Source organism: Microtus oregoni, unplaced genomic scaffold, assembly GCF_018167655.1.
Source record: "Microtus oregoni isolate MIOR12 unplaced genomic scaffold, Mior012 000003F_ref0000135, whole genome shotgun sequence".
Lineage (NCBI taxonomy): Eukaryota > Metazoa > Chordata > Mammalia > Rodentia > Cricetidae > Microtus > Microtus oregoni.
In genome coordinates this window covers 8,191,814-8,214,124 of record NW_024543062.1, presented here as the reverse complement: position 1 = coordinate 8,214,124, position 22,311 = coordinate 8,191,814, and the positions used below count along the sequence as shown (strand labels likewise).

The 22,311-nt window shown below is 48.6% G+C and overlaps 2 protein-coding genes across 6 annotated transcripts in view; one reads left to right on the top strand and one right to left on the bottom strand.

Annotated features, from left to right (window-relative positions):
* Styxl1 (serine/threonine/tyrosine interacting like 1) overlaps positions 1-3,029 on the bottom strand; it is a 30,512-nt gene extending 27,483 nt beyond the window's left edge. For 3 of the 5 annotated variants that reach the window (XM_041648888.1, XM_041648893.1, XM_041648889.1), the window contains exon 1: positions 2,839-3,010. The gene's annotated coding sequence lies outside the window, so the exon portion shown is untranslated. Of the gene's footprint in view, positions 1-2,838 lie in introns of all 5 variants that reach the window. The other 2 variants (XM_041648892.1, XM_041648891.1) reach the window with 2 other exon arrangements.
* A 269-nt stretch (positions 3,030-3,298) lies between these two features.
* Positions 3,299-17,708, top strand: Mdh2 (malate dehydrogenase 2). The gene is made up of 9 exons (XM_041649196.1): positions 3,299-3,475; positions 9,396-9,564; positions 10,479-10,562; positions 12,512-12,621; positions 13,758-13,883; positions 14,985-15,062; positions 16,558-16,657; positions 16,903-17,054; positions 17,405-17,708. Exons 1-9 carry the CDS (start codon positions 3,410-3,412, stop codon positions 17,534-17,536), a joined length of 1,017 nt encoding a protein of 338 aa, XP_041505130.1. The 5' UTR covers positions 3,299-3,409; the 3' UTR covers positions 17,537-17,708.
* The last annotated feature ends 4,603 nt before the right edge of the window (positions 17,709-22,311 follow it).

The window sequence follows — 22,311 nt, the reverse complement described above, 5'->3', positions numbered from 1 at the left end:
CAGGCCCTGGGATCCTGTGCATTTAAATCAAGCCTGTTTCCTCCTAACATGCTTGTGATGTCTCAGAGATCTTGCTGGACACATCCTAAGGAAGAAGATCCAAGTTGCTGGACTGGTTTTCAGGCGCCCTGAATCATCTGATGTTTCCAACCTCCTCTAACTCCCTCGGCTCTAACAGAATTCAATGAGGCCCACTCTCAGACTGGTCTCAAGTCAGACAAACAGAAAAAGAGATGAACTCTGTGGGTACAGTGTTTGCCTATCGTTCTCAAGGCCCTAGATTCCATAACCAGCACTGCATAAACTGGGTATAGCCGTGCAAGCCTGTAATCCCAACACTCTAGAGTTAGAGGCAGGAAGATCAGGAGTTCAAAGCCCATCCTTGACTACACAAAAAGTCTAAAGACAGCCTGGGGTACAAGAAAACCTGCCTTAAAAATAGTAATATCCAGTCAGGTGGTGGTGGCGCACACCTTTAATCCTAGCACTCAGGAGGCAGAGGAAGGTGGATCTCTGTGAGTTCAAGGCCATCCTGGTCTACAGAGTGAATTCCAGGACAGGGTCCAAAGCTACAGAGAAAAACTAGTCTCAATAAACCAAGAAAGAAAGAAAAAAAACAGGCAGTGGTGGCATATTTGGGATGCAGAGGCAGGTGGATCTTTTTGAGTTCAAGGCCAGTCTGATCTACAAAGTGAGTTTTAGGACAGTCAGGATTACACACAGAGAAATCCTGTCTTGAAAAACAAAAGTAAATACTACTACTACTACTACTTTTAATAATAATACTTAGCTCTTGACCCCTAGCTGAGGTTAGAAACGTAAAGAATTTCCAGAGCACGCGAGCAGAGACAAGATCAAGGTCAGTGCTTACCCAAACATCTCCACCCCAACAGAAAGAATGTGTCTCTGAATACAGGACTACATTTTTCTGCCTCCTCCGTTCCCTGGCCTACATACTTCTCACTGCTGAAGAATCAACAGCACATTGGTTCTCTGGAACCACTGTGTGGGTCCTGGTCTGAACTCAGGTTGTGAGGCTTGGCAAGCAAGCTTCTTTGCCCACTGAGTCATGTCACCAGCCCACTAATTCCGGGCAAGTTACTGGAAGAGACGCCTCCCTCCTCCAGGGGTTCCATTAAATCGACCCATTCTCCTGGCAGGTCTCAGCTTAGGTGGCTCAGAAGGTTCATTAACATGACCTCCACTCCAAACCTATTTCCCCAGGTTCCCATAGCACTGGGTCACTTCTCCAACTGTTGCCCCGATGTCACTCGAGTCATCCCTGAAAGCAGTAAAGAACCAGAGACGGCATCACCAGCTCCAAGACTGGGCCAGTAGTATACCTTACCAATCCAGCAAAGAGGTGGAGACCAGGGAAGGGAGGGCAAGACGGTCATTGTGAGCTTTTAGGTGTTGGTATGTTCTTAAGCTCTCATGTCGTTTGTTACTCCAACTCTGGCTTTCTGTCACTGTCCCCAGGCAGACTGTCACTGATGTAGATGTTATAGTCGTCCACTGAGGCAGCGACTGTCTGTCCCTCAAACTGAACTGGTGTGTGTGTGTGCGCGCGCGCGCCGACGTGACTGGGAATAGACTAGCAGGAAAGTACTCTACCACTGAGCTGTACTCTGGTCCTCCTTTTATTTCTTATTTTGAGACAAAGTCTCCCTACTTGACCCTGGCAGGCCTTGAACTTGCTACTATCCTGGTTCAGCCTCCAAGAAGGTGGGATTATAAACCTGCTCAAGCAGAGCTAGAACACCGAACTTATATTGTTTGAGAATTTCACATATGTATAAAGTGTTTTTATCAAACCCAACCCCATGCCCTCCTATCCAGTCCCTTTCCTACTCCCAGATCCTGGACTTTTTTTGCGTTGTTGTTTTGGATTTTTTGAACAGTGTTTTAGGCTGGTCTCAAACTCACAACAATCCTCCTCCTGCAACCTCCTGAGTACTAGGATTACAGACCTGAACCTTCACACCTGGTAATGCTCTGGAACATCTTTTTACATGTGTGCCGTGTGTGCGTGTGCATGAACCAGAGGTCAACCTCAGCTGTCATTCTTCAGGTGTTGTCTATTGACCCTTAATTATTTACATTTTTACCATCTTTAATTCCGTTTATTTTTGTCTCTGTGGGTATGTGCAGGTGAATGTAGGTACCGACAGAGGCCAGAGGTGATGGCTATCCCTGGAGCTAGAGTTAAGGAGGTTATGAGACACCTGGTAATTTTTCAAGGCTCTGAACTCTGCAAGAGCAGCAAGTGCTCTTAACCACTTAGTCATCTCTCTTATAGCCCTGATATATCGTTTTCCACCAAAAGGGGGGGGGGGCTTCGAGACAATTTCCCTGTGGAGCCCTGGCTGTTCTGGAACTCACCATGCAGTCCATGCTGGCCTCGAATTCAAAAATTCTCTTGCCTCTGCCTCCCGAGTGCTGGGATTAAAGGCATGCGCCACCACTGCCCGGTAAACTTTAAAATGTTCGCCCTCGCCCGCACTACTGGCGGGTTCGAGGGTTTAGAGACCGGGCCAAAGCCCGAGTTACAGTCTCCAAACGTTTCCTCCTCCACACCATAGGATGGTGGTCCTAGACATCATCTGTCGCTAAGTCAGTGCTAGAACTTGCTAATGCCAGCAGGGTGTGTGCGAAGCCTGGAAAGTCAGCAAGGTTCCGTGCAACTTGTGGGAATGACGGTACTGACCCGGTGGAGTGGGGAAATGCTGCCCACCCCGCCCCGGGACTTTCCTCGGCTCCCCAGAACCCCCTCCAGCCTCGCTCCGGAGGCAGGGAGGCTGGGCTCGGCTGAGGTCAGGGGCTCGGGGGCCGCCTGACCTGCTGCGCGACTTTGGTCGGGCTCCCCGGCAGGACGTGTCCGGAGCCCCACCTGGGAAACGGCTCCTGGAAGGCGCTTCTAACCTAGCGCCTGTCTTCTCCGCGCTCTGGGGAGAGCGCCTCACGTTCTCCAAGCACCGGGTTGCTAGGGGCGTCCCTGCGAGTCCGTCTAATTCACGCGACAGTCCTAGAGGGCGAGCATCAAAGTGGGCGGGGAGGAGACCGGGACCAGACAAGGCACAGTCGAGCCACTCTCGCGAGATCTTTTCAATGGGCGGAGTTCAGCGGGGATTCCTTACGAGCGACCGGGGGGGGGGGGGGGGGGGGGGGGAAACGGCAGACTTTTCTCGCGAGATCTCGAAGTGGGCCAGGTCTTTGGTTTGAGGCTTGGCAACGCTTAGCCGAGCCTGTCTCGCGATATTTGGTGGAGCGGAGCCCCGCTTTTGGCGTTTCTCTCGCGAGATCAGGTGGATCTACGCCGGGCGGACGCTGCGCGGAGTGGAGGTCGTTGGAGTCACTTGTCCAGTGTTAGCTTGTTCGTCTGCAGGTCCGTGTCCCGCCCGCCCCAGCCATGCTGTCTGCTCTCGCCCGGCCTGCCGGTGCCGCTCTCCGCCGCAGCTTCAGCACTTCGGCCCAGGTATGAGGTGCTTTCAGCCTAGCGGGGAACTCTGGGGCGGCGCGTGCATCCCGGGAACGCGCCGGTTCTCAACCCGCAAAGCTCATGTCCCGACTGACATCCTGTGTGGGAAACCTGGGAGAGGAGCAGAACCGGGCCAGGTTTCCCCCTAAAGTGTGCGTTTCCTGTAGGTTCAGAAGCCAAAGCTCTCAGTCCGGAAGCAAATTGCATTATATGCAACTCTGCATTGCTTCGACATAACTGATTTTCTCCTTGTAACGTCCATGTGAGTTATTCGTGAGTAGGAGAAATAACGCATGACATTATGCGTTATACACTATATAGTACTGGCATCCTGAGGCTCTCAGGATAGAGAACGGAGTCAAGGTTACAGTAGTTTAACAGAATTGATTGAAATTCAACAACTGTCCGTGGCTTTTCCCCTAAGAGATTATTTTATTTAGACCAGGCTGGTCTTGAAGAGATCCGCCTCCGCCTCTCCAGTGCTGGGAATAAAGGCACGCACCGTCACCCCTCGTTCTTCTTTCTTTCTTTTCTTTTTTTTTTTTTTAGAAATAATTTATTTCCTTTTTACGTGTTTTGGTGTGAAAATGTCAGGTTCCCTGGACCTGGAGTTACAGACAGTTGAAAACTGCCATGTGGGTGCTGGGAATTGAATCTGGGTCCTCTGAAAGAGCAGATGAACTATTTCTCCAGCCCCATGCCTCGTTTTTCAAAAATGAGTATGTGCACATATGTGTGCAGAGGCTAGAGAAGGACTTCGAGTATGCTACTCCATCACTCTCAATCAGCCGTTCTCAGCCTGGGGATCAAACGATCCGTTCACAGAGGTCACATGTGAGATTTTTACATCACCATGCATAACAGTAGAAAAATTATAGTTATGAAGTAGAAGCAAAAGTAATTTTATGATTGAGGCCACCACAACATGAGGAACTGATTTTGAAGGGTTGCAGCATTGGGAAGGTTGAGAACCGCTGCTCTAGACCTTATTTCTTTGGAATGAGGCCTTTGCCTGAACCTGCCAAGCTGGAGAACTGGGGATTTGAACTCAGCTCCTTAGGCTCTCACTCACTAAAGCATCTCCTCCACTAGAGCCTTTTTCCCTTACGAATTATTCTTGGAGGATCATCCCTGCTGTGGGTAGAGTTGGCCTTGGACACCTACAGCTAAGTTATTTTTAGTCATCTTCTACTTGGACAGTGGTTCTTTAACCAGTGCATGCCAGAATCAATGAAGGAGTCCCAGGATCATGCCCAGAGGCTTTACACATCTCTAGCAAAATCGATACAACCAAGGCTTCAGAAATAATTACCATAACCCAAAAGGAAACTGACAATTTGAGGGGACTCCAGATTTCCGGTCATTTAGGTCATGTCTCCTGCTTCCCATTCAATAAATTCATTGAAAAATAAAGATACAGGGGGCTGGAAGAGATGCTCAGCAGTTAAAAGTGCTTGCTAACCTAGCAGAGGACCAGAGTTTAGTTCCCAGGACCCAAGGCAGGTGCCTGGCTAATGTAGTAGGGCTCTGTCTCACAAGATGAATGAGAAGATACCTGGGCTGGGTGAGGAGTAAATTGGTAGGGTAGAGATGAAGATGGATGCCCAGGAATAGAGCAGGGCTAGCTCAGCAGAGATGGTAAAGAATGTGACGGAGTGCTGGTGTGTGTTGGCGCACAGACGAGCCTGTTAAGCAAGTTCTGTACCACTGATCCACAGACCCAGGTTCAGCCCAATTGTGTTTGTTTGCTTGGTTTTTTTGTTTGTTTGTTTATAGAAAGAGTCTCACTGCAACCTTGGCTGGGCTGGACCTCTGTATATAGATTGGCTGTTCTCAAACTAGAGATCCACCTGCCTCTATACTTCCTATGTGCTAGGACTAAAAGTGTGGGCCACTGTGCCCAGCTTCCATTTGAATTTTGGTGGTTGCATCTATGCCCTGAGAAAAGTACAGAATTCTGTATTTTGATTTAAAATTTTAAAAATTATTAATGTGCACATGTGTGTGTGCCGTGTTCACATGTGGAGGCAAGGAAAACATGGTTTTCATCTTCTGACATGTAGGTCCTATGACTTGAACTCAGGTCATTCAAGCTTGGCAACAGCCCCATCAGCCCCAGAGTTCTGTAGTAGATATGCTGTTGTCTCCTGTTATAAAGTGTCATAGTAAGGAGCCCCAGAGAACAAGTAAGGGTGGACAAGGAAGGAAGTTGAGGTTTTATTTTTAATTGGAAGGAAGGGCAGTGTGTGTGTTTGTGTATGTATGTGCACGCACATGCGTGTGTGTGAATGGTAGAGGGAGTAGGACACTTGCTGGAGTCCATTCTCCACCATGTGGGGAAGATTAGAGATTGAACTCATGCCCTCGGACTTTTGAAGCAAGTGCTTTTACTTGCTGAGCCATCTCAGGCGCAGGCCCAGCGTCAGGGAATGTGACATTTCAGCGAAGGCCAGAAGAAAGCATAGATCACATGTAGAAAGGGTTCGGGCAGATGGACAGTAACTGGCAGTCCAGTATGTGGGGCAGGGAGGCCGGGAATGATTGTGAGTATGGGCGAGGTAGAGAGAACCCAGCAAGCCGTGTACAACTTGGGCATTTTCTCAAAGGTGGAGTACCATTTTAAACAGAGCAGTTACTTAGGCAGAGGGAGACAGTCTGCTAGTCAGTGTCTGGGTGACAGCTGTGGATGTGGTGAAAGTTGGTGGAGCTAACTGAATTCACTGATGATAAAGGAGAGTGGTGGAGTCATGGGTGATGCCAAGGTTTCTACTGAGATGAGTAAGAGTTCTGGAAGGGCTTGCTAGAGGTGGCACTCAGTGGTAGAGCACCTGCCTAGAATCCCCCAGTGAGGGGCTGGGGTGTGGTTCAGTGGTAGAGCCCCTGCCTAGAATCCCCCAGTGAGGGGCTGGGGTGTGGCTCAGTGGCAGAGCCCCTGCCTAGAATCCCCCAGTGAGGGGCTGGGGTGTGACTCAGTGGTAGAGCTCCTGCCTAGAATCCCCCAGTGAGGGGCTGGGGTGTGGCTCAGTGGTAAGAATGTAAAGACTTAGGGAGAGCAGGTTTAGGGTAGTAGGAAGGGTCAGTAGCTCAGCTTTGGATGGATTTAGAAAAAACATACTCAAAAATTTAAAAAAAAAATGTCATTTGGGTGTCCATTTAGCTTTTGAGAAAACAGTAGAGTAAGTCCAAAGACAACTAGAACCAAGTATGTTTGGTCTCTAGACTTTGGATCCTCCCTCTGAATGATAAAATATAGCCAAGGTTCTCAATGCTTCTATTTCTAATATACATGTGAGTCCATGTAGTAGGAACACAGATGTAGAGGGTTTAAAACAAAGAGCCGCAGACTTGCATTCTGAGCGCAAAGGTCGTGACTGAAATTACAATCTATCCATCTTCAGAATAGTTGCTGAGCAATAAACTGTTGAATGGGACTCTGGGCTCTCAGTAAAGGCCAGTGGGGTTGGAAGGAACCCATGTGATAATGCTTGGAGAGATCCCACTGGGGTCGGCAGGATGGCTCTGAGGGTAAAGGCGCTTGACCCCAAGCTTGTCAGCTGAGTTCACCCCATTCTTTCACCCACATAGTGGGTTGTCTACTAAGTAGATAATGAAGTATAATAAAATAATGGTTTTTTGCAGATCCATTACTTGGGGACTAGGTTTGGTGTATGTTGGCAAAGTTGCTGTGGTGTACCTCAGTGCACAGCATAGAACAGAGTGAGAAAGTCCTCTCCTTCCTCACCGGGTTCCCATCAATATTATACAGAGCAGATCCACCTAAAGACCCTAGCATGGACACTAGCTCTTTTTCTTGGTAGCACTTAAGATTTTTATAGGTTAAAATAAAACAGCAAATTTGGGGGCGTTACACAGGGTTTCTCTATGTAACAGCTCTGGCTGTCTTGGATCTCACTTTGTAGACCAGGCTGGCCTCGAACTCACAGAGATCCTCCTGCCTCTGCCTTCTTAGTGCTGGGATTATAGGCATGTGTCACAACTGCCTGGATAAAAGGTTTCTTTTTCCTTGTTTTGTTTTTGTTTCTTACTTTTTCAGAAGAACAGGTTTTAAGCTAGATGTCATGGTACAAGACCTGTAAGCCCAGACCAGTTTCTTTGTGAGTTCCAGGTCAGCCTGGGAACTCAAAGCAACAGAATAAACAGAAACCATGCAAATGGTTTTCTTCTGTTCCCCATTTGGGATTACCTTGTACTTTCCTTGATGGAACCTTTGCTGCCCTGTCCAGTGAAATGATGTAGGTGTGCTAAGGGAGGCAAAATGGCGGTGCTGGAGTGGAGGATGGGAGACGGTGAGACAGGAGCAGGTTGCGTCAGGCAGGACCTGAGGGGCCAAGTTCTTCCTGCACTGGTTCCCTGTTAGATTTGTTTTTGAGACAGGCCTCCCTGTGTAGGCCAGGCTGCTCCCCATCTATCTCAGGATTCTTCTGCCTCCTGAGGAACAGCTTTCCTGAGTGTGTGCTCCACCCCACCGCTCACATGCACCTTTTTCTTTTTCCCAGTACCAGGGATGGAACCCAGATCCCCTCATACGTGCTTGGCAAGCACTGTCACGGAGCCACACCCTAACCTTGGGCTTTGGTTTTGATAACTGAAGCCCATTATTATTTATTACTTATTATAGCCATTAATTACTGTCCAATGTACACTTCCTGCTGCCTATCCATGTGACCTCCACCCACAGGTCCAGCCAGCCTTGGACTGAAAATGCTACCAAAGAAAAATTATGGCCTGCAGTGGTGGCTCAAAGGTTAAGAGCAGTTGCTGCTCTTGCAGAGGACCTGAATTCAGTTCCTAGCACCTACCTACACTAAGCAGCCCACAACTGTCTTTAACAGTTCAGAGACCTGATGTCCCCTTCTGGTCTTCTTGGACATGCACATACATGGCATGTATCCATACAGACACGTGTACATAACATACAGGTATAAATAAAAATAATAAAAATCTTTCAAAAATACATTACATACTGAACATGTGCAAGCTTTTTTTTCCCTGAATAACACTGTATTCACGATTATCTTCATATTTACATTGTATTGTTAGAAGTAATCTTTGTATTTTTAAAGTTTGTTGACATGTAGGTGTGCATGAAGTTAGAGAACAGCTTTTTTGGAGTTGATTCTCTTCTTCCACTTTGTGAGTCCAGTCGGGTCCTCAGACTTGCCAGCAAACACCTTTATTTGCTGAGTCATCTTGCCAGCCCATAAGTAATCTTGACATGGTTTAAAGTACAGGTGAAGAGGGCCTGAGGGTAGATACAGTAGAACACTTAATTAACAGGAACGAAGCTCTTGGTGGTTCAATTCCCAGTTCCTCAAAAGCAGCATATGGCGGTGTGTGGGGGGGAGCAGAAGAGGGGAAAGGAAGGACAGACAGGAGGATGTGTGTCGGTGATACATGGTGCTACTGGGTACTTTGGGAGGCTTTGGCCCTGTGGGGTGAGGGATCCCGGAACAAGCCCCTATGAGCACAGAGGAATAAACCACAGAGCAAAGGTAAGGCCGTTATCATTCCAGCTGGCTACCTGGGTGGAGCTGCCTCTTATCGCCCTGGTATCCTGCCATCTCCAGGCCTGGGTTCTCTCCTCTTGAACTTGGACTACGGGATGAAGGTCCACAGCTCCACCACAGGCTGCTGGTCGATACAGCTGTTGCCTCATTCTTTGGCATCTTGTCCTCTAAAGAAGCCCCATTCTGCCGAGCAGTGGTGGTGCACACCTTTAATCCCAGCACTCGGGAGGCAGAGGCAGGCGGATCTCTGTGAGTTCGAGGCCAGCCTGGTCTACAGAGCGAGGTCCAGGACAGCCAGGGCTACACAGAGAAACCCTGTCTCAAAAAACCAAAAAGAAGAAGAAGAAGCCCCATTCTATCTTAAGTCATATCTCTCTGCTTCTTTCTAGAACAATGCTAAAGTAGCCGTGCTGGGAGCTTCCGGGGGCATTGGGCAGCCCCTTTCTCTTCTCCTAAAGAACAGCCCTCTAGTGAGTCGCCTGACCCTCTACGATATTGCTCACACACCTGGTGTGGCAGCGGATCTGAGTCACATCGAGACCAGAGCAAACGTGAAAGGTACATGGCTGCCATGCAGTAAGCCAGGATCTTAGGTGATTTGGACCTGGCCCTACAAATACTTAAGCAGTGGTGTCTTTTAGAAGGCTGAGGCTGAGCTGCTGGTGGTGGGCATGGTGGTGCACACCTTTAATCCCAGCACCCATAAGGCAGAGGCAGGAGGATCTCCGTGAGTTCTAAGACAGCCAGGGCTACACATAGAATCTCTTTCTCAAAAAAAGAAGAAAGCTGAGGCTGGCAAGATGGCTCTGTGGGTGAGTGGGCCCTTGCTGTAAAAAGCCTGGTGACCTGGCTTTGCTCCCCAGAACCCACGTGGAAGTGGTGGAAGGAGAGAATCAATTCCCCAAGAATTATCCTCCACAGGTGGGCTGTGTTGACACCCCCCCGATAATTACAAATTTGTTGTCTAAGTATGAAGCAGAGCATGGTGATATCCACCTGTCACCCCAGCCCTTGGGGGTAAGGCAGAAGGGTCCTGGGTTCAAGGTTAGCCTGGGCTAAATAGCAAGACCTTGTAGAAAGATCTTCAGAGTAGTTGGTAGAGTGCTTGCTTGGCATACAAGAATTCCTGAGTTGAGTCCGAGTCTCCACCACTCAGGAAGGCCAGCTGTTTGGTATCCTAGGCTACATAGTACAACATAATTTTAAAGAGGCAGATCTGGACCCAGTCACAAACCTCCTGAAATCCTCAGAAATAGACTCTCTCCCTCTAGATAGTAAGAGTAATGGGGTGTGGTGATGCAGGTGGATCCCTGCCGGTTTCTGTAGAGTCCACTTCAGAGGGGCTCTTCCCCTTAGACAGGGGATGTCATTTCACAGATGGGACCCACTAGCTTTGATCCCTTCCCTCAGATGTGATTGCTTCCCTGTGGGCTCATACAGGTGACATTGCTCTAATGGGGTGTTCCTCCTAGGCTACCTTGGACCTGATCAGCTACCAGATTGCCTGAAAGGTTGTGATGTGGTGGTGATCCCAGCCGGAGTGCCCAGGAAGCCAGGTGTGTGGTGGTGAGCATCCTGGAGTGGGGGGTAGAGGGCTCAGCTGTTCAGGTCAGTATCAGAGAACCTGATTTCAGGTCCTAACACCCACATATCCCTGTAACTCCAGCTTCAACAAGTACAACACCCACTTACAGCTTAGTAGACCCACCACATACATATAAATACATTTTTTAATAAATTTTTAAAACCTTACCTGAAGTGTCCCTCCCCGGCTGAGAAAGGCTTTCTGCTAAAGTGTGGATTTACTTCCTCTCCCATTGCAAAGATCTCCAGAGACTTCCTCCTTGCCCTTGGTGACAAAACTTGAAGTTGACAGCAAATGTCACTCTGTTTAGAGGGCCCTGTCCTCCACCCAACTCCACCTCAGGACTCCTGCTAACCTCTAATGGCCCCCAGTGACTCACTCTATCTGCACACCCCAAGACTCTGCTGTCTTTAGCCGTAGTGGAGCGTTTTCTCTGTAAAACAGATTTACTTAAAATGGGAGCCCTGTTCATGCTGAATTTAACAGTTAGCACCTGGTACCTATTTCAAACTATGTGCATTGACCTTCAAGGTGGCAGTAAAGGTGCATGCACCAAGCCTGACAGTTCAGTCCCTGGTACCCACTTTGACAGCAGTACCTTTAGTGCCTTTCTGTGGGCTCTCTTTGCTTTAGTTCCTGTGCATGTAAAGTTTCAGGGCTGTAGCTAAATATTTTGTTTCTTTGGGAAGGGGTCATGACCCATTTTCAATGAGAAGACTGAGTTTCCTTAACTCCTAATTGCTATTTAAGGAAAACTTTTCCTGCCGGGCGGTGGTGGCGCACGCCTTTAATCCCAGCACTCGGGAGGCAGAGGCAGGTGGATCTCTGTGAGTTCGAGGCCAGCCTGGTCTACAAGAGCTAGTTCCAGGACAGGAACCAAAAGCTACAGAGAAACCCTGTCTCGAAAATCATAAATGAATGAATGAATGAATGAATAAATAAATGAATGAATAAATCACACACACATATATTATTTTAAAAAAAAAAAAAGAAAGAAAAAGAACTTTCCTGGGGCTGGAGCGATGGCTCAGTGGTTAAGAGCATTGCCTGCTCTTCCAAAGGTCCTGAGTTCAATTCCCAGCAACCACATGGTGGCTTACAACCATCTGTAATGGGGTCTGGTGCCTTCTTCTGGCCTGCAGGCATGCAGACAGAACATTGTATACATAATAAATAAATAAATATTTTAAAAAGAAAAAGAAAAAAAAACTTTTCCTACCTTCTCCAAGGGTTGTGTGTCTCGGTCCCTGCAGGTGTCAGACAGGGAAGCAAACCCCATGAGGAAATGAGAATGAAAACCCAGTGCATACTGACTTCGTCAGCCTGGATCAGACTTTGGGGGGCTCTAATGCAAATTTTAAACCCAGTACAATTTGGGGAAAGGTTTCCAGGCAACTATCAGTCCAATACCAGGTACACAAGGCATCTTCAGGTGTGACTACGTGGAGACTCTTACACAGGACGTGTGACTGTGAGAGCAGGTTCTGTAGCTAAAGGGCCTAGAACCTAGTGAGGGTTGAGGTCAGTGGGCCATAAAGTACATGTGACATCTCCCCTAAGGATGGGTAAGGTCTAGAGAGGGAAGTCTGGGATGATCGTTCTGGGGTGTTGGGTGAGGTCTGCCTTCACAGATAACAAAAAGGTCACCAGGGCGTTAATAAAACCCAGCTTTCTGGATGGAATGCAGGTATTTGGTTTATAAAAACGAACTCCATTCAGGAGACACTCCTGTGTTTTCTGATTCTCTTAGTGTTTCTCTGTGAGTGTATAAGGACCTCAGTGTCCCCAACAATGGAAGGTGACTGCCAACTCTGTGAGTTGCCCTTTGACACACACACGGAGAATAAATTAAAATGTAATAAAAAAAATTTTGAAATTTCGTCATGTTCTTTGTGACTTTCTCACCCTGGACTATCCCAGGAATGACGCGGGATGACCTATTCAACACCAATGCTACCATTGTGGCCACCTTGACTGCCGCCTGTGCCCAGCACTGCCCTGAAGCCATGATCTGCATCATTGCCAACCCGGTGAGTGTGGGGTGGGGTGGAGGGGGCAGGGCTGGTCACGTGTGTATTAGATGCACACATTGGAGGTGTTGAGGTCTTGGAATGTACCCTAAAACTGCCTTTTATCACCAATCAAGAGTTCGTACCTGGCTCTTTGAACTGACTGTCCTTCAGGCAGGTTACCTACCTTTTCTGTATCTTACTTTACCCACCTGGGATACTCATCTCCTTTCTCTTTCTCCTCCTCCACCACCTTCTTTTTTTCTTTACTCTTCCTCTTTTTGGATGGGAGGGGTGTGGGTAAGGTCTTATGGGCTCAAGTTGGCCCATAACTCAGTCCTACTTCTGCCTCCCAGGTACTGGCATGGAGGGGTTCCAGGTGCACCAGCATGCCTTGCTCAAATTGCCCACCTATATAACTCCTTTCAGCGGTTGTGGTAGCCTGTGGCTCCTCTCCTCTGTTACATTAAGTGCACAACATAAATCTTGCCATTTTATTCTGTTTGATTTCTGTGCCTGGGTGGTGTCCTAAGCTCTTGCCCTATTGCATTAAGTCATTCAGTCTTCACGCCTCATGAGGTAGTTGTATAGTTTCCATTTGTCTTAGTTACTGTTCTGTTGTAATGAAACAACACAGCCAAGGCAGCTTATAAAAGAAATCATTTAATTGGGGACTGGCTTACAGTTTCAGAGGATTGGTCCATGCTCATCATGGTGGGGAGTGTGGCAGGCAGGCGGTCATGGTGCTGCTGCAATAGCTGAGTGAGAGATTGAGGCTAGTGTAAATCTACCATTGGTGACACACCTCCTAATCCCTCCCGAACAGTTCTGCTAACTAGGGACCAGCTATTCAAACATGTATGGGTATGAGGGCCATTCTCTTTGAAACCACACTGTCACACAGATAAATTTTACAGGTTCTAGGGAGTCAGGCAGCTTGTTCACCTGTTCTTAGCCATCCTCAGCCCAGAAGAAGAATTCTCCTCCTGTGTCCAAGATGATGGCTGAAGGGCTGTCAAGGAACAAGTGTCCTTGCAGTAAAGGGTGTCTTTGTTCACATGGCATGGCCACCTTGCCTTGTAGGTGGCTTACAGTTATTGGCAGGCCCTGTTGCTGGGCTCCACCCTCAGCTGACGTCTGTCTCATGGTTTTCCCAGGTTAACTCCACCATCCCCATCACCGCAGAAGTTTTCAAGAAGCACGGCGTGTACAACCCCAACAAGATCTTCGGTGTGACAACCCTTGACATTGTCAGAGCGAACACATTCGTGGCGGAGCTGAAGGTGTGGGCCCTGTCGGTGCCTCTCAGTTGCTTATTTCCTTAACTGCTCAGCTACCCTTGCTCCTAGGCAGGCATGGAAGATGATGGGGGTATGGACTTGGGGGTTTCAGTCTCTGTAGCTGGCTTCAGTGTTTTCTGTAGGAGCAGGCAGTGAACCCCATAGGCCCAGACTTAGCATGCCCTCTGCTCTGGATCTCTTCCCAGTGCATCAGGGTTCAGACTTTATCTAATCCCCTCGTGGATGGAAGCCATTTGTCCCATTCACCATGCCTTGGAAAAATTAGATTTATCTGCGAGTTCTTACACACAGTGAGAAGGACTTAGAAAGTTCCAGAAATCATAAAGTATCTGGACTGTCATTTGGGTTACCCGTGTAGCTTACCTTGAAGAATTCTTATCCTATCAGCTTCTCCACTCTTAGACTGTGCCCAACTCATTTTTTTAATGCGTAGAGATATGAGTAGGCATAAATTTTTTTTAATTGTATGTGGGTCTGTGTGGAATTGTGAGTACAGGTCCTTAGGTGTCCAGAGAAGAGCATCAGTTCCTCCTGGAACTGGAGATGCAGACAGTTGTGAGCTGCTGTGTGGGTGCTGGGAGCCAAACTCTGGTGCCCTGTAAGAGCAGCAAGCACTCTTGCCAGTGTCTGTTCTGATGCCTTTCCCAACCTGCTTGAGCCCTGCTGTTCTGCCTTCCAGCTCCTGTGTGGAATGACTTTAATTTCTCGGACTTGAGAGAGAGGAGCTCTTTCTCTAGAACAGAATGTGGGGGTACTTGTTTGGACATTTCCAGTCCTAGGAATGACTGTTGCTGTCCTCTGATTCCACAAGGATGTCAGGTGGCTAGAAGGGTGGACAACACAGTCTGGCCTTGTGACAGAGGAGCATGTGGTGACCCCTACACAAGCTGTCCCTCTCCGCACCTGCTCACAGTGACTGATCATAGGATAGGGCCCAAGTGCTAGGCACAGCCAGGGTCAGACTCTGGGTCATTCTGGTTTGTTTCTGAGCGTTCTGGGTTTCCAGTCTACACTTTAGGTGACTGCGACTTGTTTTCTACTCAGAGACCTTGTTAACAATCAGTCTTCCTGCCTTGTGAATAGGGTTTGGATCCTGCTCGGGTCAATGTGCCTGTCATTGGTGGCCATGCTGGGAAGACCATCATCCCCTTGATCTCTCAGGTATGTGAGTGGCTGTGAGAGAGACTGATGGGTGGATCTCAGGAAGCTTTAAGATCACACTCAGGGCTGCCTTGAAGGTCTTGAAACAGTCTGGGGTAAATGGGACTGGCCTGTGTATTGTGGAGGGATTCCTGCTGTGCCTGGAACCCAATTGTTTAGGGTCTTCCTGACTACAGCCTGTGGACTGGATGGAATCAGAAGCTGCTGGCTCCAGCACACTGGAGATCCCAGGAGATCAAAGATAGTGTAGGAAGCCAGGTCCCCACAGGTGCACAGCTGTAATCCCCACTTTTGGGAACTGGAGGCAAGAGGATTAGGAATTCAGGGTTATTAGCTCTGTAGTGACTGATATCGAGCCCTTTGGTGAACAAAACAAAACAGTTGAATTGTGACAGAGTTAGCACCATGTGGAATGAGATCTGTAAATCAGCTCCGTAGCCCCGGAATGTGACATGCCAAGGACTCGTATCTCTGGTACTTATGCATAGAACTTTGTTTTAAAATGTATGACAGTAAGTGAAGCGAGAGGGAACAAGGCATCCATCCGATGTCATGGATGGAGATGAAAGTATGGCTCAGTGGTTACAAGCACTTGCTATTCTTCCAAAGGACTCGAGTTCATTTCTCGCACTTAGATTGGGCACCTTACAACCAACCACCTGTAACTCCAATCCAGGGATCTGCTGCCCTCTGGCTTCCATGGGCATCCCCACACATAAGGTGTTCACATACACATATAAATCTAAAACAGTGATTCTCCAAGCTCGTGTCACTTGAAGTGGGAGAACTTGTTATAAATGGGGACAGTAGAGGAGAGGTGGCAGTGACGTAATCGGGTGCCGCTTGGTCTTCTGATGGATCCACATGCCTGCGTGTAGCCATGGAGCGTGCTGCTCAGAATGCAGAACCCTTGAAAAGTGAGAGAGAGGAGGCTCAGTCAGCAGAGTGCCTGCCATGCAAGCATGAGGACCTGAGCTGGGTTCCCAGACCCGTGAGAAAAAAGCCAGGTGCAAGATGTCATTCTAGTGCTGAGGAGGGGAGAGAAGTGTCTGGGACTTGCTAGGCAGTCAACCCGACTGAGTCGGATCTGGGTTCAGTGAGAGACCCTGTCTCAAGGTAAGCTGGAGGGTGATTGGTGGAAACCCCTGACATGAGCCTCAGGAAATTATACATGTGTACACACAAGCAAGGGAGCCAGGCATGGTGGCAGTCCCATGTGGAAATACATAAGATCTGTCTCAACCAAGCCTCCAAAAAAAAGTGAATTTGCTTTTGTCAGTAGGAAATGATGTTGGGGTCTCTGTGGTTGAGTGGTGGGGACTGCTGTCTGGCATGATTGGGGCCCTGGGTTCCATCCCCGCTACTGTTTTGAGTCTGGTTGTAGTGGTGCCATGATGGGAGGTGGAACATACTGTGGAGTGGGGGTTGGGTCAAGCCTGGGAAGGGCGGGGGTCATTGTACCAGAAAATTACTCAGTCCCTGGCTTGCCCTGCAGTGTACCCCCAAAGTTGACTTTCCCCAAGACCAGCTGACTGCGCTCACCGGGAGGATCCAGGAGGCTGGCACGGAAGTTGTGAAGGCCAAGGCTGGAGCAGGTGGAGTTCCACACATCCCTGGGGCTGGGGACTCTGACACTGGGGCTTATCTCTGGGTAGGGAATGGGTGTCCCACTCAGGAGAAGGTTCTAGAAGGCAGCGGAGATTCTTTGGGATGAGGGCGGCTCTAGAGTTGGAGACAGTGAAATGCAGAGGTGCAGACCAGGTTTCCCACTGTGAGCTGTAGTGTGTGGGTGCTTTTCTGGGGTCTGGTGCTGGCTGTGCTGACTACCATTCTCTCCTAGGCTCTGCCACTCTGTCCATGGCTTATGCTGGAGCCCGTTTTGTCTTCTCCCTTGTGGATGCCATGAACGGGAAGGAAGGTGTTGTCGAGTGTTCTTTTGTTCAGTCCAAAGAGACAGAGTGCACTTACTTCTCCACACCCTTGCTGTTGGGGGTACGTATCCAGGGTAACCGAGGCTGTGGTTGGTGCCTGGTTGGCTTTATGGAAGGGAGTCATGTCTCAGGATGCAGAGCCGGGCCTGTCACCAGGCAGTGTAGCCATAATTTGGGGACGTAACAGCTACAGATGGCTGTCCAGGCCAGATGAAAGAAACTGATCCCTCCTGGGCTGGGATGCAGCTAAGCCTCTGCTTAGTGAGCCCAGCAGCAGTGAGGGGCTGGGGGCTTGTCTTAGCTAAAGAGCACCTGTGCCCTCAGTCTCCTGGGTACCAGGATTTCAGGCCTGTGCCACCAAGCTAAGCTAGAAACTTGGTTTCACGTATCACCATATTCCCTCTCTTCCAGAAAAAAGGCCTGGAGAAGAATCTGGGCATTGGCAAAATCACTCCTTTTGAGGAGAAAATGATTGCCGAGGCCATCCCTGAGCTCAAAGCCTCCATCAAGAAAGGCGAGGACTTTGTCAAGAACATGAAGTGAGAGGTTCAAGTCCCAAGCAGCCATATCACCCTAACTTATTCAGCATCATGTCACTGAAGCCAGCAGGGTCTTTAGTTTGCTTTGATGGTGGGTGTTGTACCAGCATCAGCATCCCTTCCCAATGGTGGCTGGTCTGTTGATAATGACAATAAAGCAGACTGATTGTCTTTTTCACGGTCTCCATCAGCTTGCTCCAGGGCCTCATCACCACACTGTGAATCAGAAGTAGTCTGGCTGGGCATGGTGGTCCACACCTTTAATCCCAGCTTTCAAGAAGACAGAATCACTGATTTCAAGACCAGACTGATCTACATACTGAATTACAAGCCAGCTGAGGCTACATGGAGAACCCATGTCACAGAATGATAATAATATAATAATAATAATACTAAGAGCTACAGTCTGTTCACGTGTTAGGCAGAGACCTCTGAAGCTTCAAGGAAGTCTAAGCCAAACCTGATAGTGCATGCCTGTGATCCCAGCTACTGTAGAAGATGAGGCAGGAGGATATGAAATCAAGACCTGCACGCACTACAGTTGAGAGCAATTGCAGGCAGCTGAGGGAGACCCTGTCTCCGAATATTGGAGCAGTGGGGTTGGAGCTCAGCAATAGAACACTAGCCTGAGCTTCTTTCGCGTGGGCTCAGGGGTTTGGCTGGGCTAGAATGCTTCCTAACATGTCCCAAACCTTAGATTCTGTCATGCTTAGTTCAACCATCAATTTGACACAGCCTAGAGTCACCTGAAAAGGGATCTTTTCTATTCGGTTTCCCTGGTTAGATGCACCTGCAAGTGTTCCTGTAAAGCCTTGTCTTGGTTCTAAGTTGGTATAGAGCAGCCCTGCCCACTATGGATTATGCATTACCTGGGCAGGTGACCCTGGGCTGTATAGGAAAACTCACGGTGGGGCTGGAGAGATGGCTCAGAGGTTAAGAGCATTGCCTGCTCTTCCAAAGGTCCTGAGTTCAAGTCCCAGCAACCACATGGTGGCTCACAACCATCTGGAATGAGGTCTGGTGCCCTCTGCTGGCCTGCAGACATACACACAGAACATTGTATACATAATAAATAAATATTTAAAAAAAAAAATCTGACAGAGTAAGCAGGCTCCCTGCCCTTGTTTGGAAGTGTGAAGTAAGTTCCTTGATCTGAGGTAATGCAGTGTGGAATAGCAGCCAGCCTGGTTGTCAAGTTCCTGCCTTGACTTCCCTCAACGATGGGCTGTGACCTGGAAGTGTGAGCCACAAACCCTTTGCTTCCCTGAGATGGTTCTGGTCACGGTGTTTGTCATAGCAACAGAAAGACTGGAACAGGTTCAGTTCCTAACTCCACCAAAAAATAAAAGGTCTGAGGACTGCCGTGAGTTCATGGTCAGCCTGGCCTACATAAGTGCCCTGCTCCAGGAGAGAAAACCAAAGCTCACTGCCATTTCTGACCCATTCTGTATGTGACACTCTACAGCCTTTTGGGGCAGCATGTGCTGTTGGATAGGATCCTTGCATTCACCTGACAGGCTGGTTCTAAGAGGCAGGCCAAGTGATGTCTTGGATGTGGCTGTTCACTGCTCATCATATTCTAGGACTGCCTTGTGGAGTGCCCCTTGGGAAAGCAGACTGGGTTCTTACCCACTATCCATTATCTCCAGGAAATAAAATACATACATACATATATATATATAATATAATGCATATATATATATATATATATATATATATATATGAGAGGTAGATAGTGGGGATCAAACTCAAGATTCTCGTCCTGGTTAGTCTTGTATGTATAAATATTTTTAAAAAATCTTATAATAAAAACATCACAAACCAAAAATTAACTAGACCCAAAGTCCATACAACTTAATGAACTTATGTACAATTAGAAACAGAAATTGTAGCCAGACGGTGGTGGTGCATACCTTGATCCCAGGAAAGGCAGGTGGATGTCCAAGTTGGAAGCCAGCCTGGTCTACATACTTGTAGGACAGCCAGGGGTGCATACAGAGACTGTCTTAACTAAGGGGAGGAGAAGAAAAGAAAATCACCCGCATTAAACTTTACACTTTAAGTAAATCCATGGCAGAATGGAACTAGGAGGAAAATTAGCTTCATGGCCACTAGCTGGCGGCTTTTTGAGTCTCACTATGTAGTCCAAGTTGATGTCAAAATCCTGCTGCAGTTTTCTGGTGCTGAGGCCACAGGTGTATATCACCATGCTCATGTTGGCTCCTGGTCTGAGAATTAGCAGGAAAAATGCAGGTGAAGAGCCAGGACCACAGGGTGCCAGAGAAAACAGTCCCAGGTGGGAGCAAGAGTTGTGGGTCTTCCCTGGCTTCTCACATGGAGAAGAGCGCTGGGCTGGCTCAGTATTTCAAGCTGCCAAAGGAGCGACTTTTAAACTTCTGACCCTGAGACACACATGGCCTTACCAGCTACAAAGTTCATGCTCAAAAGCCTCAAGAGGGAAATGGTTCAGTGGGTAAGAGCATTTATTCTGTATAAGCAAGAGGAAGGACCCGAGTTCGAATCCTCCCACACACCCATATAGCAAGCTGGGCGTGGCTGCGCATATCTGTAAGCTCCAGATTGTAGACTGGGGTCCCTAGAACTTGCAGACCAGCTAGCCTAGACAAAAGCAAGCTTCCTATTCACTGAAATCCACTGTCTCAAGACAATGAAGTAGTAAAGTTACTACTTTACTGTTAGTAAAGTGTTAGAGGCATGATTATTAGAACCTGAGTTCAATTCCCGAACCACAAAAAAATCCAGGTGTGAACCCAGTGTGGTGGCACACGCCTTTAATCCCAGTACTTGGGAGGCAGAGGCAGATGGATCTTTGTGAGTTCGTGCCAGCCTGGTCTACAAATCGAGTTCCAGGACAGCCAGAGCTGTCCTGTCTCAAAAAACAAAACCAAAACAAAAATCCAGGTGCGATGTGTGCTTATAATCCCGGAGTCGCTGGCCAGCCAGCCTGGCCAGATCAGTGAAGGGAAGGCCCGTGAGAACTGTCTCGGAAACAGTGCGGACAGCCAAGCTGTTCTGAGGAACATCTGAAGCTGACCTCCACACACGAGTGCGCATACGGGCACACACCTGTACACACACCTGTACACACATGCACACAAACACAAACCTAACCAAGGGTTTTTTTTTTTCTTTTTAATCTTAATGTTTTAAGTAACTTTACAATTTTGTGTTAGGGTTCGTAGCTGTCCTGAGCACATGCCTTGGAGCCGCAGGCCCATGACAAGAGAAACAGGCTTGTTTGGTGAGACTGGCATACCCAGTTGAAGGGTGTGGCTCTCATCCTGGAGACCAAAGAAACAGTATGTCAACAGGGCTGGGCAGGGAGGGGGCTAACTGGACGTTCTCTAAGAAGAGTATATACGTCTAGCTGCTAGGCCATCCCTCCAGCCCCTCCTGGGCTTCCACTGGCTCCAGAGCTCCCTGATTGTTTAGCCTGGCTGGCTGGTTAGCAAGTGCCAAGGAATCCCCATTTCCATCCGACCCCCAGTCTTCCCACTGTGGCAGTTTCAAGGGCATATTGCCACTTTTGGCTTAGGTGGTGCATCCTTCAAACTCGGGTCCTCCGTTCTTACGTAACATGCGCTTCACCCACCCAGCCATCTCCCAGCACAGCTGGTGGGTTTTTAGGGGAGTGGAAATGGGGACTGAGAGATGCAGACTCACCCCTTTCCATGCTGCTCATTGCCACCCCAAGGTTGGCCCCCTCCCAGACCAACTCTCCCCGTACAGTCAGGAAAGAAAGGTGAAGGAGGCAGTTAGAGTGTTAACGAGTACGTGAAGCCGAGAGCCAGTCCTTAGCAGCACCAAGGAGCTGGGAGCCCGGATAAGGACAAATGAGTCGCAGAAGATTGCCGGAGTCGGGAAGGAGTCACAGTCGCGCTAGAAAATGAAAGGGAAAGCAGTGTAATGAGGCGTGGAAAAGCAGGGAGTACCTAACCCAGGCTTCTAGGTCAATACGCTGCAGTTCCCTCTGTGGCCAGAAGAGGGCAAGAGAGGCCGATGCGCCTAGCTTCCTGGCAAGGCTAGGTCACTCTGAAGTGAGATTAGCATTCCAGAGCCAAATCAGGCTAGCAGTGCTGTCTGGTCTTGGCTCATCCAGGCGGGAGGGAGGAGACAGTCACCAGACAGAGTCAGAACGAACAATAAAGGGAGGGTCAAAGAAAGAGCCTCACAAATTGCAAAGCAAAGCTCCGAGTCTCTATTGCAGGTTTGTAGGGGGAGGCCAGACTAACCTTGGGTTTCTCTTGTCTCTGATGCCCTGGACAAGGACACTGCTGACATCCAAAGGAGAGAGGGGGGCTGAGATTCAAACCCAGGATAGGAGAAAGCTACTGGGTAGGCAGGGATGGGATTGGGGGATGGCACTCGGGCCTGCCCTGCAGCCTTCTGCAGAGGGAGATATATATCCCACTGTAAAAGGCTTTTGTTGAGTGGAGAGATGGCTCACCAGTTAAAACAACTTACTGCTCTTCCAGAGGACCTGAGTTCCATTTCCAGCACCCATGTAGCGCAGATTACCACTGATTGAGCTCCAGTTCCAAGGGATCCAACGCCCTCTTGTGGCCTCTGGGGGCTACTGCACTCTTGTGATGAACATAACCTTATGCAGGCATACACACACACACACATAAAAATAATTAAATCTTTTCTAAAGAGAGGCTACCGTCTTCTTTCTCTCTGCCAGTGTTCGAGAGCAGGGGACCCCCATTGCTTGAGGGCAAACATCTAACCAAAGCCAATTGACTAGAACACATTCTC